Source organism: Telmatherina bonti, assembly GCF_933228915.1.
Source record: "Telmatherina bonti genome assembly, chromosome: 18".
Classification (NCBI taxonomy): Eukaryota; Metazoa; Chordata; class Actinopteri; order Atheriniformes; family Telmatherinidae; genus Telmatherina; species Telmatherina bonti.
The window spans coordinates 24,560,313-24,578,228 of NC_136616.1; the positions used below are offsets into that span (position 1 = coordinate 24,560,313).

Here is a 17,916-nt window from a genome sequence, read left to right on the forward strand (position 1 = left end):
AACTATACAAAAATAAAATATAAAAATGTCACAGAATTGCCAGGATACAGGCTGAACAAGGCTTCCTTGCCTCCTCCGTTTGTTTGTCGTACGACGTCACCTTTTTTTCAACGTCTGCTGTCAAAATTAAACAACTTCCGGTAAAGCGATTAAAACGAAATCGCAATAATAATAAAAAGGACACTGTGAGATTAATAAACCCTGACCATCAGTTTCTGTTATTTTAAACTACAATTACAAGTGAAGCAGGACACAATATTCCGAAATATGTGGTGGAAAGCCAAGAATTTCTCATAACGGAAATAGTTTCCTTTGATAATAAAAGCAGAACATTTTGTATTCATCTGTAGTTTGCATTGCGTCGACACTTTGAGGTCACTGTTAACTCAATAAAACATTGTTTTGTCACTGCGAAAGTTTTATACTCTTAAAATGAAAAAGAAAAAGGCAAATGAATAAAGGTAATGTAAAACTATAAGTCTGCTCTTCCCAGTTTAGTACAAATTACGTTACAAGTTACGTTAATATTTTTCATAAACATATCTATTTAAATTTTGTTAGCTAATTTCTAGTTAAATGAAAAAAAAATACATGAACTTGGAGAATATAAAATATAAAATTACATGTATCTGCTAAATCACTTTTTACATTTTAATTGAGTGATCAGGTGCAGCCCAGACCCTCAAAGATGTGAACGTTTTTAAAAACTACTATCGTCATTCTTTGGTTCATGGTTGAGAAGCATATATATATGTTTTGTTTTACCGTGGAATCATCGGTGTTTTTTTTGTTTTTGTTTTTTTTAAAAATCAATAATCTTATTTATTCTACGTTTTTATCCTTTAACCTATATTTCTGTGCCTTTAAGAGTCTTTCGTACTTTTATAATCACTTCATGTGTGCAGAACTTTGGCGTAAAGTAGTTGGTTTAAAATATGCTTTAGAAATAAACTTTGATTTGACTTGGTAACTACTATGGAGACAAGTAGGAGTTTAGGACAGTTAACATGATAAAACAACTGTAGGCTGAAGTAGCTGTAGATTTAACACATACTATTACAAAACTCCTCCTAAACTGGGGTTTTTCAAATACAATTTTACCTTACACTTTATATTTTCCTTATTCTAAACAACTGTTGAAGGATAGATGGTTAATGTATGTTATTTGCTTTGAATTAATTTCTCATAAATTAAAAATTTGAGTTTGTCTTCAGCAATTAATTACAACATTCAGTCAAGTGTTTGATCTTTGCGAGTGTGTGTAAGATAAGGGGTAGGTGGAAATGTTCAAGCTGTAACATATATCAGTTACATTCATTTTCTTATACACAGAACAATTTCATATAATCAGCTATTTAAATAATTTACCCATAAAAAAAAAGAACAAGTGATCATTGAGAGACTCTTTATCAGGGGTTTCCCAAGTCCAGTCCTCTAGAGCTTCTATCTTGCAATTTTGAGATCTTACCCTTTTCCAGCCAACCTGAACACGAACATTTCCTGCTACAACAATCTGGGCCGAGTGCATAAACAAAAAGGTCACCATTAAATACACTCACACCGATCCCAAAATGGCCACCCTCAGCACCTGCCACTTTCCAGGTAAGTTCATCCTTGATACAACATTACAAAAGATTATGTGAAGTCACTCTTCTTCCTCAGTAACCTTGAATGAATCAGGCACAATGCATATCCTGAAAAATTAAAACAAACAATTCCCATATTACAATGCAATTTTTACCTCCTTAATTGGTTCAATCCAGTAGCATTGCCAATTGGGTTAAACCCAATAAATACAGGAAATCCTGGAACACAAGGTAAGTATAGTGATTAAGTAAATCTAAATAATTCATCAACAAAACAGTAAACAGAATATTAAAAATAATTTACATATTACTGTTAGTCTGAGTCTTTATTTTAACAGATGGTTATGTATTTTAACTTTACTCAAATAAAAAGCAAAAACAAACCAAACATAGTTGGTGTCTGCTGATAACTGAGCAAAGATGAAGTTCAAATAAACATTGTTGAAACAAACAAGGATATAATGAACTGTTTGTGTAATGTGCAGCAGTTAAAATGGTGGCACTTTACCCACATTGTCATACTAAGTTCCAAAACTGCAAAATTGACACCAGACACAGAAAGAGCTTGAACCTGTTACCACTTTCAGCCACTAGATGGCAGACATGTGAATCAGCCGTCAGCGATCTTACTGTGTTATACTGAAGTGATTTTTAAAGATGAAGGAAAAAAAATCTAAAAATGTCAACATAAAAATATTCATATACATGTGTGTAAAGCAAGAAGATAAAAAAGAAAAATATATATAAAATAAAGACAAAGACACAATGAACATCAATGTGAAGTTTGAAAAAAGGGAAGAAGTATCCATTTTTTGGTAAAGAATTTATACTTTTTTCTCTTTATCATGGTTTGTATATCTGTTTAATACATAATATCCATATACTACATAGTTACACAATGAACATATAGAGTAATAAACTGGATGATGAGACAACGATACTCCAAATATCAATTTATTTACAAGATAATAAAATACTTTAAAACTTGAATTAGTGGTAAAAAAAGTGCTGGATGTCAAAAGTGTGGGGTAGTACTTTCACTTCGCTGGACTCAATAGATCAAACCAATGAACCATACAAAAAGTAAAAAATGAAAGACAATGAGTTATGCTTCAGGAATCCCTGATGGAGCAATGTTGCAAAACCAAACTACCATGCATGGAATTAAAAAGAAACAACCAGCATATTGTGATAACCCAAAACACAGCAAAACACACACAAACCCTACTCTTTTGATACAGCTAAATGTCTAAAACAAAGCCCACAAATTGCCTTTTCAGTGGAATGAAAACTAAGAGTGGGAAAAGTGGTAGCATCTCTAATGCCGTCCTGATAAAATAACTGGTCAGCTGATGCCCAAATGCAGGGGCAGGGCATGCAGATGACGGAAAAAAATAACTTGGTTGTTTTGCCTCGCAAACAACTCCAAGATCGTTCATCTTCACCAAACATGACTTTACACCAAACAAAGGCCTCTTCTGCTCTCATACATTTTGAGTCAGGAAAAAAAAGACTGAAATTGACTGAACTTTAGTCTAACAGACATCTACACTTTCAACCCACCATTCCACATAATTCTAAACAAAAGATGGATCTACTTTTGTCAACTTACTATGCAGACTTTGCAGAATCTACTATTCCACATTCCACATGACTATATTTAACTGTGAAGGTCCGTCACACTTGCATCAAGGATTGCTTGACTATTTTAATTTATGTTGTGTGCACAATTAAAAAAAATTACCAGAGATAAAAAAAAAAAAAAAAAAAAAAAGCACAGCATGTCAAGTGTATGACAGCTATTGTAAAATATGTCCTCCCCTTTTTGGCCACTGACAGGCTTTGTACATAAATCTTTTAATATCTGAATAATGCTTGAGAAGTTGAGATAACAGTAAACAAAAAACATCCATCCATGCATCTGTACACATGGTAAAACGTAAGTACAGTTCTAAGGCTTTATGTAGTCATAAAATTCACAATCTGATCCTTACCCGGTCTTAATATCAGATAAATATAACCTTATATAAGTTCCAGGTAATGACACATGGAAAACAGCATTAAATTAAACTAACCAAAATGATGCAGACACTGCCCTAATTTGTCATTCGCATACTGCAATATACACTGTATGCCAAGAGTATTCATTCATACATCCAAATAATGAAATTCAGGTGTTTTGATCCTTTCAAAAGTCAGAGGCAGACTGCCTCTATAAACATTTGTTTAAAAAAAAAAGAAAAAAAAAAAAAGAATTGCTCTCAAGAGCTCACTATGAATTCCTCCATGGTAACGTGCCAGGATGCTACTTGTGCAACAAGACCTGTCATGAAATATCCTTAAATACTCCAACCAGCTGTCAGTGGTATTATAACAAAGCTGAGGCAATTGAGAACAACAGCTCATCTATGAAGTGGTAGCCATGGAAAATGACAGAGCAGAGCAGTGGATGCTGAGGAGCATACTGCGCAGAGGTTACTAACTTTTATTCGCTTCAGACCTCCAAACTGCATATGGTCCTCAGATTAGCTCCACAGCGGTGCCTAGACAGTACTATAGTATATAGACACAACATTGAAGATGACAGCAAGGATGGAGCACATTCTTATTAAATTATGATATTTTACATAATCTTTTCATATCTTCAGTCCCATGTGATACTTGTCTGCACTACAATAATTCTGACATTATACACAACAATAATGCTAAATACATAAAAATTATTTTGTTCATTTTCTTTTATATTTTGTGAAAGGGCCACATAAAGATTTCAGATTTTAAAAATGTGACTTTTCTCCCAATTTTTTCTGGGCTTGGGCTTTAAAGTCCTGTGTCACTAAGTTGAGACTCTTGAACTGGGGCATGTAGAAGCTCCTTGGTGTTTGCTGAGGGTATCATGAAGTCAGTATTTAAGGCTTCTTTTTGAAACATTTCACTTAAAGGTAAGTCCTTATTCCAACCACTGTTCTGAGCAAACTTGTAGATACATCCAAACAGGTCAGGAAATGATGCCAGGACATCAACATCCACTGCTTCCTTAGCACTGTGAAAAAGAAAGAAACGTTTGGTACAGTAAAGTGAAAAGCTTTGGACACTTTCAGGAATATTGTTGTTTCCAGATACATAGTTTTTTGTTTGTCTGTTTGTATTTGGTTGACTTTTTTTCAGAGAGAATTTTCTTCTGTAAGATGGTCAAAATATTAAATCATGTTACTGTTCGCAACAAATTTAGTTATAATATGTTCCTATGATATTTTCTTTTAGTATCACTGACTTTTCCTGCATTTTGTTGCCCTCATCCCAATTTATATTGACATGTTGCTGCTATCAAATTCAAGAAAAGCCATTATTTTTCATGAAATATTATATTACTTTTGACGTTTAATGAGGTTACAGCTCTGAGATCTACAGCATACAAACATTTCTGCAGAACTGAAGTTGTACAGAAAGATAACACAACCTCTTTACTTCCCTTGTCAGTGGTTTGAAACTTGCCATGATAAACATACAATGAAAGCATCAAATTAAGCCTGAAGCTTTAAAATGCAAATGTTTTAAAACAATGGCTTATTCCTCAAGCCATTTATCTTTTAAACAATTTACCGTTTAACCTTCTGATGCATGAAATATTACTAAAAACTTTTAAATATTTTACTTCTGCATGTATGTAGACATGTATGTAAACACTTTTTTGTCTTTATTATGATTTGACTTTTTATTTAGTTTATTTATTTTATCTATTCAATAGAAATATTTATTAAATCATATATTTTCATATTTATATCGCAGAAATATTCTATAAAAATTAACTAGTATAATTTTCTTGTCCTTTTTTTTAAATCACAGAGTGAAAGTTGGTAATTACATGTACATGTATATATGAAATTTTATACTATATTTGTTTATTCTTCAGTGAGTGGCGGTGTGTTCGGTGACTGTAAATGTCTACTGAAGTTGCAAAATTGCAAATATACCACCCTCACTTATGAATGCATGCGAAAACAGCCTTTAAATAGGTGTCAACTATATTGGACACCTATAGTGTTAATTTATTTATATTTTGTTTCTCAATTACATGTCCTTTCTTTCCACAGAGCACTGTGTTGGTAGTTAGTAGAATGTACAAACTTAACCCTTTTAATGCCCAGATTTTCACACTTTCTGGCCTTCTGGGCTTAACATGCCCCAACAAGTTGACCTCTAATTTAAAGTATGTTATATAAACTGTCAATCAATCCTTTGTCACGCCTTTAGACTTACATGAATAAAGTGGAATGAAGGTCATGGCATTAAACAACTCCCCATTATTTTTGATGAATAAATATTGTCATGAAATCAACATAATCAACATCAAATCAACATAAACAGGACATCTGCACCCTCAACTACAAAGCAGGTTCAACATGCACAATGTATTTCTTAACCATCAAATGTAAACAAAAGTCTTTCTTTTTTCTTTTTAAAGTAACAAAAGTTTGAAAAAACACTAAAATTAGTTGAACTTACTAGTGCTCATGGAGATTGCGAATGAAACGTAGCAATCCTAGTATGTTGTTAGGATAGACTTTCTTTTTGCCATCCATCTTCTGAATCAGCTGTTCTGGAAACTACAAGACAAGACAATAAATCAATAAATAACTAAATAAATAAATAAATGAACTGTTGTGATACATTACAGAGGTGAACAACAAACTGAGTTAAGAGCCGTGTAGTTTCTAACCTGATAAGAGTACATTTTTTAAGCACACAGTAAGCCTTTAACATGTCACGTCACAATAGCCATACAATTACAGTAGAGGAAACTGTATGTGATGGGTCACCATGGAAGTTGTTTCATGTTTGATTTGTCTCCAAGCTTATTTTGCATTACTGACTTGACAAAACAAGACACAGCAGAGGGTCATGTAGAGGAGTGTGCAGGTTTAATACAGTTGCTGAAATGGAACAGCTGAGAAACAATCCATTAACTATTGTATTTCTTTCATTTCCATGGTGCCCGTTTGGGCTCAGCTCGTAAGGGTTACATGTGCCCCATGTCCTGTGGACTCACCACCTGCAGGAGGGGCCATATGGATCAGGTGCAATGTGAGCTGGACGGCTGCAAGAGGCAGGGACCCTGGCGGTACAATGCTTGGCTGCAGAAACTGGCTCTAGGGACGTAAAACGTCAACTCTCTGGCAGGAAAGGAGCCTGAGCTTGTGTGGAGGATTAAGCGGTTCTGGCGAGATAGCGTTGGACTCGCCTCGACACATGGCTTGGGCTCTGGAACCAGTACTCTCGAGAAAGATGCCAAGTGGGTGTGGGCATTCTCATTGCACCCCTGGCTTGGAGCATGTACACTGGCGTTTACTCCAGTGGATGAAAGGGTAGCTTTCCTCTGCCTTTAGGTGGGGGGGCAGATTGTTTGTGCTTGTGCATCGAACAGTAGTTCAGAGTACCCACCCTTTCTGGAGTCCTTGGAAGGGAGTGTTGGAGGAAGCTCTCTCTGGGGACTCCCTTATGCAAGGGGACTTCAATGCTCATGGGGCAATGACAGTGAGACCTGGAAAGTGATTGGGAGGCATCGTCCACGCCCCAAACCCAAGTGGTGTTTTGTTGTTGGACTTCTGTGTTCATCACAGATTGTCCTTAATGACTACCATGTTTGAACATAAGAGTGTAGGAAAATGGGTGGATGCTGGGATAGGGGAGAGGGGTGGGTGTGTGCAGATGGGTGGGGGTGTGTATGTGGTAGGGGGCATGATGGGTTGGGTGTGGGTATGTTGGAGTGTACTTGTGTATAAGGAGAAGAGTGAATGTGGATGGAGGGGGTGTATGGAGGTGTGTGTGTGTGTGTAGAGTGAAGGTGGGATGGGGGATTGCGCGATGGGATGTGTGCATGAATAAAGGGGTTGTATGTTAGTTAGGGTGGGACAGGGGGTGTTTGATGGAGTGTGTGTGGGTGGGTAGAGATGGAGGTATTGGGTGGGAGGTGTGGGCACGCATAGGGGACAATGTATGAGTGGAGGTGGAGGGTTGGATTGGGGTATGCGTGTAGTGAGGAGTGGGTGATTGGAGGGGGAGTGGGGATGTGTGTGTGATGGGGTGTGTATAAAGAAGGGATTGTGTGAATGGGGGTTTAGAAGGGGGGGTGCATGTTGAGGTGTATATTGGAGGAGATGTGTTGGGGGTGTTATGGGATGTATGGGGGAGTATGTAAGTGGGGCAGGGGGGTAGGGGAGTGTGAGATGGAGCGTGTAGTGAGATTGGGTGGGAAGGATGTGTTTAATGAGGGAGTAGGTGTGCGTGAGAGTGTGGGCGTGTGGGTATATATGTGAGTGTGTGTGTGTGTGTGTGTGTGAGTGTGTGTTGGCGTGGGCTGGGCCCTTTGCCTGCGGGGGTGGGGTTTGCCTTCAGGCTCTTGGGCCTTGGGGCCCAAGCTCTGTCTGCCTTGGGCGGCCAGTGCCCAGCGGGATCGGTCCTTGCTGGTCCAGGCCTGCTGGGGCCTGTTCCCCCTGACTGTGGGGGACTCTGGCTTGGTCCCCCCCTCTGGCACCTTCTGGGTGGGTGCATGGCTGGCTCCGGGTTGGGGCGTTTCGGGTCTGTGCTTGGGAGTTTCTGCCAGTTTCTCGGGTCTCGGGGGTCCTCCTGGCCTGCCTCTTGCCTTTTTGTGGGCGGGGTCACACTGGCATGATCACTCTTCTTTGAACACGTTCCACTTTGTATGTTCTGCATGTGACACAGTCACTGAGACGTCCTGCAGGCTGATCCAGTAACAGCAGCTAGTTTTCTTTGTGTGTTTCTCATTTATATTTAACTTGTGAGTTTCTGGTGCTTCCGACAATTGATAGCTTTGGCCTCCAAGTGGGAAATATGATTCTAAAGTTGGTGTGTATTTGTATGTGTGTGCATATGTAAATGTACGTGTGTTCTTCTGTCCTCTACGGTCTGGTCCAGGAGTGCAAACTCTACAATGGAAACAATAATTTAAAATAAATAGAGAAATAAAATAAAAATCCTGAAAATCAAGGGGATCATTATGCCAGTAAAGCTTCCCTTGGCAAAGTACATTTGCTCAGCAAACAATCATTCTGCTTGCTTAAATGCTGGACAAGACACAAAAAAAAGAACATAAGAGTGCTCATATGTACACCTGGAACCAGGACACCCTGGGCCACAGTTCCATGATCAACTTTGGGATCCTATCATCTGACCACATACCTTGGACACTAGGCTGAAGAGGGGGTGGAACTGTTAAGTGATCCCCACCTGGTGGTAAGTTGGCTCAGATGGTGGGTGGAGGAAGGTCTGGCAGGCCCAAATGTATTGTAAGGGTCTGCTGGGAACGTCTGGCAAAGTTCCCTGTCAGAGCAAGCTTGTCCCCAGGGGTGGATGAGATCCGCTCAGAGTTTCTTATGACTCTGGATGCTGTGGGGCTGTCCTGGCTGGTACGCCTCTGCAGCATCGGGTGGACATTGAGGACAGTGCCTCTGGACTGGCAGACTGAGGTGGTGGGATCACACTACAGGGGGGATCACACTCCTCAGCCTCCCCGGAAAGGTTTATTCAGGGGTCCTGGAGAGGAGGGTCCGTCAAATAGTAGAATTTTGGATTGAGGAGCAGCAGTGTGGTTTTTGTTCCGGTCATGGAATAGTGGAACATCTCTATACGGTCTTTGGGGTCTTGGAGGGGCCATGGGAGTTTGTCCTACCAGTCTACATTTGCTTTGTGGACTTGGGGAAGTCATTTGACCGTGTCCACCAGGGACTCCAATGGGGGGTACTCTAGGAGTATGGGGAACAGGACCCCTTTGTACGAGCTGTCCGGTCCTTTTACAACTGGCTGCTTGTCCATCAGAGGATAGACTTTAAAGTTTTGCTGCTCTTTAAAGTTTTGTGACCTTTTGACCCAATAAGAACCTACCTCAGGTCATCTGGATCTGGTATTTTATAAGGTCCCAGAATCAGAACCAGACATGGAGAAACTGAATTCAGCTTGCATGATCCACATATCTGGAACAAACTCCCAGAAAGTCTCCAAACAGCTGAAACACGCAGTTGATTTAAAACCAGGTAAAGACTCACCTGTTCTTCGCTGCGTATTATGTTTAATTTAACAGTCCAAATCTGCATCTTTCTATTGAGATGATTATTTTTATTTTCTTGATCATGTGTTTAATAGTTTTTTATCTCATGATCTTTCCTTTCTTTATTTCTCTTTAGTTTTTATTTTGAAATTATGCCTCTTGTTTTCTAATGCTTTAATATCTCTGTAAAGTAATCTGAATCCCCTAATGCTGAATTGTGCTTTAAAAATAAACTTACCTTGTCTTTTGATTGGCAATTTAAATCAAAAGGCTTAAACATGACATTATGTAGTATTAAAGATAATTTAATCATAATTTGCATGAATGATATGGTATTGTGTTTTTCACTTAAATACAATTACATATTTGTTCATTGTTAAAATATTGTAAATAGATTGTATGGGAGCATGGTGAACAGACTCCAGGTAGACCAGCTGTTTTTAACAGCTAATGGAGATCTGAATAAATTAAATTGAATTAAATCTAGTTTTGCTGTTCAATTGTAATGTTCATACATAAATACTACACAGCAGTTTTGTGCGGTAAATCTATTTCAATATACCTTACTAAATCTGACTTTGCAGTGCATCACTAAAACATTAGATCTATTTTCTCCTATTCACCTTATTTTTCCAGTCTTTGAAGGAGCCATCCTTCGCACACTTTTCAAGTGAATCAATCAGTTCCTCGTCAGCATTTCGACAGTTTGAAGCCTCCTCCCTGTTGCCAGCTCTTCTCAAGTACTCTGCTTTCCTGTTAAAAAATAAATCAAGCTCTATAAAGTATGAAATAAACAAACATCACGCATGACAGGAACTCAACATTAGAACTTAAATGACGAGTGTTAAAAATGTTACAGAGACTGCTGTTACACCTGCACTAGGCTCTGTAACGGACACGCCCACCCCAGCCAACTTCCCTCGAAGCCAGTCTTCTGATTACTAATCATTCTCACCTCTCATCTATTCAGGTATCCAGCTATATACTCAGCAGGTCTCCAGTCATTCATTGTCGGACCTCAGAACTGCTCGCAGCCATTTCCCTTTGTCCCTTCCCAGGCCCCGACTCACTCACCAACCCTGAAGATCACTTTTGGATTGATTCCCTGGTTTTGACCCCTTGATTGTCTCTGGATTCTCTGTGATATGACTTCCTGGTTTTGATCCTTCCTTGTCTTGTAAACTCCTCAGCTTGTCATCCTGGTTTTGAACCCCTGCCTGTCTTCTGGATCATCTCTTTATAGCTGCTTCCCCATCAGCTTGGTGAGACCAGTCAACCCCCGTTTGTAAATAAACCTGTTCATAATCTTTGTCTCGGAGTCCTTCGTTACAACTGTAGCGTGTATGAGTGCATGGTTAATTTGGCTGCTCCAGGTGAGACAACTAAAACAAACCATTTATATTCAACTAATCAAACTGGTGCAACAATTTTCACTCGTGTTTAGGGAGATAGGAGGTCCAATTTACACTGATTACCTAATTTAAATTACTAAATTGCCTACAAATTAAATTCTACTTGACATATCTTATTAATTATATATGTGGCTAATTTCTTAAAGATGAATAGCTTAAGGTCTTGACGATGAGGACAAAGAATTTAAGGATACTTGAGACACCTGTCATCCAATTTCAAACTGCCACTGCACAGATGATGGACATTAGTTGATTCTTTAAGATGATAAAGAAGACGTCTTAAGCTTAACCTCAAGGTCATCTGTCACATTGCCACAGCTTCACAGATCTCACACCACAACATCTCAGATACAACTGTAACATACATGCCTATCGTGGTATGAGCATGTATGTAAGTCGCTTTGGATAAAAGCGTCTGCTAAATGACTGTAGAATAGAACATCAGTGCAAATATCAGTAAAGATTGCAAGAACAGACCGTTGAAGACACTCTCATCCAATGCCACAATGTAGCCACAGTTGCCTTTTAGTGTTGATAAAAAGAAAATGTATTAAACTGTACTTACGCTGTGATTTTTCTTTGTGAAGCTAACATTTCTGGGTATATCCTATATTTGTAAATGTTTCATAAATTCATTCTGACTAATCTATTGAGGATATTGTGAATAGTTTCCATCACACCTCAGTCCACACCAAACCAAATAAGAAACTGATCTTATTTAGATTGTTATATCACCACCAGTGTTGGTTTCTTACTTTCTACAGGACCAGAAGAAGGGATGACTCAGGCATTCCTCCACTTTGGGTCTTTTCTTTGGCTCTTTATTGATCATCCACTCGATGAGATCCTTGGCCACCACATCCTTAACATGATCCAAACTGTACTTTCCATTGTAAATGTTGAACTCACATTCAAAAGATTTGCCAAATGGATGGTGTCCTCCAGAGAGGATGTAGTAAATCAGCATTCCTGCCACCTTGAAAATGAACACATCATGTCAGTTCTGGTATTTTACCAAATAGGGTTATTAGCCAGAATAACTCACCTGTACATCAGTGCTTGACTTGTATGGTATGTCAGACTCATCTGCAAGAGTTTCTGTGGCCATCCAACACTTTGTTCCTGCGCTGGCTGTTCGCAGGGTTGTTTGGTCTTTGAGTAAACGTCTGCTAATGCCAAAATCAGCTAATCTCGCTCTTCCCTTGACATCTACAGGAAAATGTTTAAAAATTACTTAGAGTGTCACACATAAGATTAAAGAAGAAAAAGAAGAAAAGTGATTATGGGAAGATTTACCAATTTTGGATAAAGAATATTTAATATAAGGTTAATAATCGAGGTTTTAGGAATGCGTTAGCATTCACTTATTCATGTACTAACTGGGGTTGTATCCGTGCAACTCGTGGATTGTAATACTCAATATAATGTATGAAAGAACTGACTTTCTGTTATGTTCCAGACTTCTAATTTTTTTTAGAATAAAAGTGTAAAATAGAAGGTGACTTGCAAGGCCGGATTATCCAATGGACATTATGGGCACAGGCCCAGGGGCCTAAGTCCACTTGAGGTCCAAGTCGAAACACCAGCAGTTTGGACATGAAACAAAATGTACATAAAAGCCAGATAGTTACACCAGTGTCTAGTGTCTTGCTATTGGTACCATTGGCTGAGAGATGTTAGAAATGTTCGTTTCACAGTGTATCATTTACAATTTTCAAAATGTGGTGGGGAAGGAGCCCCCTGGAACACTCTGGGCCCAGGGGCCTGTGCACTTTTAAACCGGCCCTGGTGACTTGTTACACTGAGACATTATGTGAGATGGTCTGTGTAATAAACAGAAATGATTGACAAAAAAAAATAAAAAATTGATTCAAAAGGTATGTCTGAATTTATGGGAAAAAAAACACAGTAAAACTAACAGCATGAAGCATGTGAATGACCTATAACCACTTATAATTGTTTCTATGTAAAAGTTAGTTCTGTGGTAGTTAGTTAGTGTAGTTAGGTGGTCCACTGCTAGATAGTTTACTAGTGTTTAAATGGTCAATATATTTTATAGCACAACTGAGTGGAGGTATAGTTACAATTGGTGTGGAATATTTTAAATCTATGTCTGTCTTTGTCCCAGTGGACATGCACCACAGCAACCAGTAGCCACATGCCCACTTTTACCTTCTTTATATAAAACCTCTTTTTGCTGACTCATAAAATAGGCCAAAATAAATTACAATTGTGGCAAATAGTAAATTTACTGAGCTGTGAATAAGAAAGCTTTGTTACCCTGTGTAGACACTGCAAGGGACTGCATGTTATTCCTTGGTATTATTACCTCTGCCAAGTAGGTTTTGTTTTTACTGGCGTTTATCTGTTTGTTTGTCTTTTTAAGTTCAAGATAACTGAAAGGATTTTCATGAAATTTTCCTGAGTTGTTGGAAATGTGAAAAGGAAGAATTGATTTAATTTTTGTGGTGATCCAGATCACCGTTTAGATCCAGGAATTTTTTTTAAAGGATTCTTTAACATTGCAGTTGGCTGAGGTTTGTGCTTTCTGAGTGCTTTTCAAGTTCTTCATAATTACTAGCTGCAACTTTGTCTTCATTGTACCCTCCCCAGTATGATTTCAATTAAACTAACTGACTTCTAGGACCAACTAAGATTTATTCATTAATCTCACACGCATGGCTTTGGACTGTGGGTGAAAACTGCTGAGAATCCATGCATGCACAAAAAGGAAAAAAAAAAAAACAAAAAAAAACCTGCACAGAAATGTTAAAGCCATGGTTATCTCTACTTTTATTTTCACCACTTTGAAAAGGGGGATAATGCATTTTCTGAACTTCGGGTGTCAGTGTTAAATTTGTCTTACCAATCAAAACATTCTGCGGTTTGAGATCTCGGTGGAGAACTTGAGGATTTTGACAGTGAAGAACCCGTAAACTGTCAAGAACCTCATAAACAAGTTTCTGTCGGATTAGCGGGTCATCATCATTATCTCGGATATACTCTTCCAAGGTGTATTCGCAAAGCTGGAGACCAAGATATCCAAAGTTTTGGTCCTCTGCAGCATCAATGTATCGTACAATGAATGGATGATCAAGTTCAGGAAGTCGCAGGATTCCTTCCTCATTCTTTAAAACTTGATAATTGCTTTTAGACATTCTCTTTATCGCAACTTCTGTGCCGTCGTCCCTCAGCCCCAAGAAGACCTCAGTTCCATCACTACCCTTTGCTATACGGAATTCTGCATCATTCACTGCCAAAATAATGCTGCCAATTCTGGATACCGTACTGTCACGAATGCAAACAAGTTTCTCTAGTTTTTCCTTCCATCGCTCGCTGATTTGCAGCCATGCTCTTTCTTCTGATGAACTGGTGCTGTTACTGTGGAACAGCTGTCCAACTGAAGTCGCATCTGCAGGAGAAACCATTGTAACTGCATTGGCTGCAGCAATAGCAACTTTAGCATTTGAGTCCTCTTCCTTCTCCTTTCTTTTTGCCTTTTTCTTCTTCTTTTTCTTGTTTTTTCTAGGTTCAGGTAAAGCTTCATTGCCCTCACAATCAGAGTTCAGCTTGCTTAGATAGTTTTTCAAACGTTTGAGAACCTCTTTCAGCTTGTCATTAGTTGTCATAGCTGCAGAAATCATTATGTCCTCAGGTACAGAAAGTATCCCCACTGATCTAATAGCATTAGCTGCATGTTCCACAGCCAGCAAGTTTGCAAATATACCGTATGTGTACATTCGGATGTTAAGGGAGTGTTGCTCCATAACAAAAGGAGCGACGGTTTTGCCCAATTTCTCTGTGAAGGTGGAATCCCAGCCATCTGTGCCTTTTGTTTTCTGCGTTATCACATATAAAGTTTGCAGGACAGATTCCAAAATATCAGGTCTCTCTTTTACACAAAGCAGCTCCAGCAGGTGGGGAATTATAGCCAGTGCTTGCTCATTTAGTATGTCTTCCATTGTGCAGAAGATGGCATGCAAACTCCCAATAGACCTCTGTATGTGTGCCTTGGGGATGCTTGCAAAACGACTGATTGCACCCTCAATGTAGGTGTTCACATTTTCAGTTTCTTTAAGCCATTTGATACTTCCTTGGCAATATTTCTCTGCCCCAGGCCCAGTAACACTGAACAGCACTTCAATCATGGTCAAATGGGTCTGAGGATCCTCTCGCAGCATGTGACTGTGATAAGTTCTCAACACTTCCTCAGGCGACGCCTCACGTAGAGCAATTTCCATGTCCAAAAAATAGCAGATTTTGGCACACAATTCATCTCCTTTGTTTGCAAAGTTATTTATTATCTGAGCCAATTTTTTTATTGAATTTAGATGCTGAGGATCAGTTATTGGTAACAAAGTCACTTGAGCACCAGCAGAAAGTAGAAATTGCACAATATCCTCTCTGTCATGGGCAGCAGCAACTTGTAGTGGTGTCATGATATTCCACCCGTTCAGATTCGCTCCAGCACGAAGCAGCTCCTTCACAAAAATAAGTGGCGCTTTGGATATTGAGACATAATGTAGAGATGTGAAACCTCTCTGGGAAGGAAAATTTGGGTCCACTCCTTGACTCAGAAGGTAATGGAAGATATCACCACTCTGGCTTACAACAGCAGCGATCAGAGGAGTTATGTAATCATTCCACTCTTTGCAGGGATAAAGTCCATTAACATTGTTGTCCTTTAGTAACTTCTTGAGCTTCTTTAGGTTGTTGTTAAGTATACACTGTATTACAGGATGGGTTTCCGTCGGCTGAGTGATTGTCAGTTGTAACTGTGTGATGATATTCATTTTGTTGCTTCAGGTATCCTGTGAGGAGAAAAAGACATCACAGCTTATATGAATGGCTATCTGCAGAACTGAGTGCCATTGTCATATATATAGAGACTACCATCAAATGAATCATCTTAGCACTGAATTTTAAAGGTGCATTGTGTTCATTCTCTTCATTGTTCAACTCTAGTCACCACCGTTAAAAAAAAAAAAAAAAAAAAAAAGAGAAAAAGCTAAAGGAATCACCTGATTAGGGCCTGTGTTGTTACAAAATGATTCCCAACACATAAGATATCCCAAAAGCAGGGGTGGACTTACCATTAGGCAAAACTAGGCAGTTGCCTAGGGCCCCATAAAACTTGTCATACACTTATGGTTATTTATTACTTACTTATTACTAACAAAAATTGTGTTTTTGATTAAAATGCATTCGCTAAACTGTCAGGAGAAGGATTATGTGTGTCTCGGGCCCCCCCCTTCAGGTATAGAGGGCCGCGCACTAGTACCTAATGTGATCTCTGTGTGTGTGTGTGTGTGTGTGTGTGTGTGTGTGATGCGGTCAGTGAGTTGATCTGTCACTTAAAGAATGACTCGTCACAATAAATGATCAGTTCGTACCATGGAGTGAAGCAACCCTTCTCTGTCATTATACACGGTCCTCTCAGTCAGCAGAGACTTTTACACTGGCTGTTTTTTAGCAACGCAAACAATATAGGCTACAGTGGTGGAGTAGAAAGTGCAATATTTACCATAGGGCCCCAAGCCTGCCTTTGCCTGGGGCCCCAAATCTCTTAAATCCGCCACTGCCCAAAATATTTACTCGTTTGTAATCCTCTCACTTGGTGACATAGCCTACTAACACACTATAACATTTTATAGAAGTCTTAGGTTTTTTTTTTCTCCAATTTATTGGAAAAACTGAACGTTAATGCCAATGACAGTTACCGACCGACAATGGTATTTTACGATCCTATGGGTAAATTACGTAGACTACAGCTTATCAATATCTGTAAACTACTCAGTTTGCTACAATGACTCATAAATCCGAATAAAAACGCAATAAACAATATCGGTGGGACACCGCCTTAATGTAAAACATGTTGTTCAGACATCGACCAATGAGGATGAAGTGTTACTACTCCAAATAACCCAAACCAGGTCTTTACACTGAATTTACAGTGAATGTAATCGTTGGTAAAATTACTTACAGCGTTAAAGCTGGGCGTCTTCTGTTGCAATCTCTTATCAAAAAGTGTCATACGCTTACGTCTTCGCTTTCACTCTGTACCTCCCCTTTTACGTCAGTGTCTGTGTTGCCAGATATGACAAAACAAGGAGCAAAAGAAAAACATTTTGTCTCAGAAAAAGTAGCTTTATTGCAGTCTACAAAACTAACTCAATTACAACGAAGTGAGCTCCATACTTTTACAAACTTTTTAAAGTTCAGGAAGGCTTTTAAATGAAAGCTAAACAATTTACAATAAAGTACTTCGCAATGTCCCATTTCAGACTCCAATACAATATGCTACTGGGAAGCTTTCAGACAAAAGAATTTACAGGAATTATATGTAATTTAAGCAAACTAAAGTGTCAAAAACAGCTGTAAAATAAAGCAAGGCATGACAGGTTTTATGTATTGCACATTTTATGTACAAGAACAGAACTCAACTCTTACATGAAACATTAAATGGAAATGATAAAGGAAACAAAAAGATTAATTTAAAATAGACAAACTAAAACTAAAAGAAATATATCTACATAAGTCCTTATTTGAATCAAAAGCTACCACAAATATATGTGTTTTTAGACCTGATTTAAAAGGTCTTGAGCATAGGCTACTTAAAGTTTTCTGAAAATTTGTTTCAAATATTAAAAATATGAAACAAACACATTGGGCAAGTGGACAAGTTGCCAATCCATCGCAGGGCTACACAGACAGACATACAACCATACACACTCACATTCACTCCTAGGGTTGTTGCCCTCCCACGGACTCCTCCACGTCTCCTGATGTACTGGCCTGTCTCTTGGTAGCGCCTCCATGCTCTGGACACTACACTGACAGACACAGCAAACCT

General features: G+C 38.7%; 1 protein-coding gene across 1 annotated transcript; it reads right to left on the reverse strand.

Annotated features, from left to right (window-relative positions):
* Nucleotides 1–2,516: 2,516 nt before the first annotated feature.
* On the reverse strand, nt 2,517–17,083 carry LOC306769172 (uncharacterized protein). Its single transcript, XM_079257737.1, has 7 exons — nt 17,047–17,083; nt 13,930–15,874; nt 12,109–12,272; nt 11,819–12,039; nt 10,275–10,404; nt 6,093–6,193; nt 2,517–4,629 (listed from the first exon to the last, which is right to left on the reverse strand). Exons 2-7 carry the CDS (start codon nt 15,854–15,856, stop codon nt 4,407–4,409), a joined length of 2,766 nt encoding a protein of 921 aa, XP_079113863.1. The 5' UTR covers nt 15,857–15,874; nt 17,047–17,083; the 3' UTR covers nt 2,517–4,406.
* Between the last annotated feature and the right edge of the window lie 833 nt (nt 17,084–17,916).

What these genes read in the sequence shown, in the direction of transcription:
- LOC306769172 (XM_079257737.1), bottom strand. Translation starts at nt 15,856, where the DNA reads ATGAATATCATCACACAGTTACAACTGACAATCACTCAGCCGACGGAA. An exon ending in TCAAAGACTGGAAAAATAAG is followed by an intron (nt 6,194 to 10,274) that starts GTGAATAGGAGA and finishes CTTGTCTTGTAG; the next exon opens with TTTCCAGAACAGCTGATTCA. An exon ending in CGCAATCTCCATGAGCACTA is followed by an intron (nt 4,630 to 6,092) that starts GTAAGTTCAACT and finishes TCTTTTTCACAG; the next exon opens with TGCTAAGGAAGCAGTGGATG.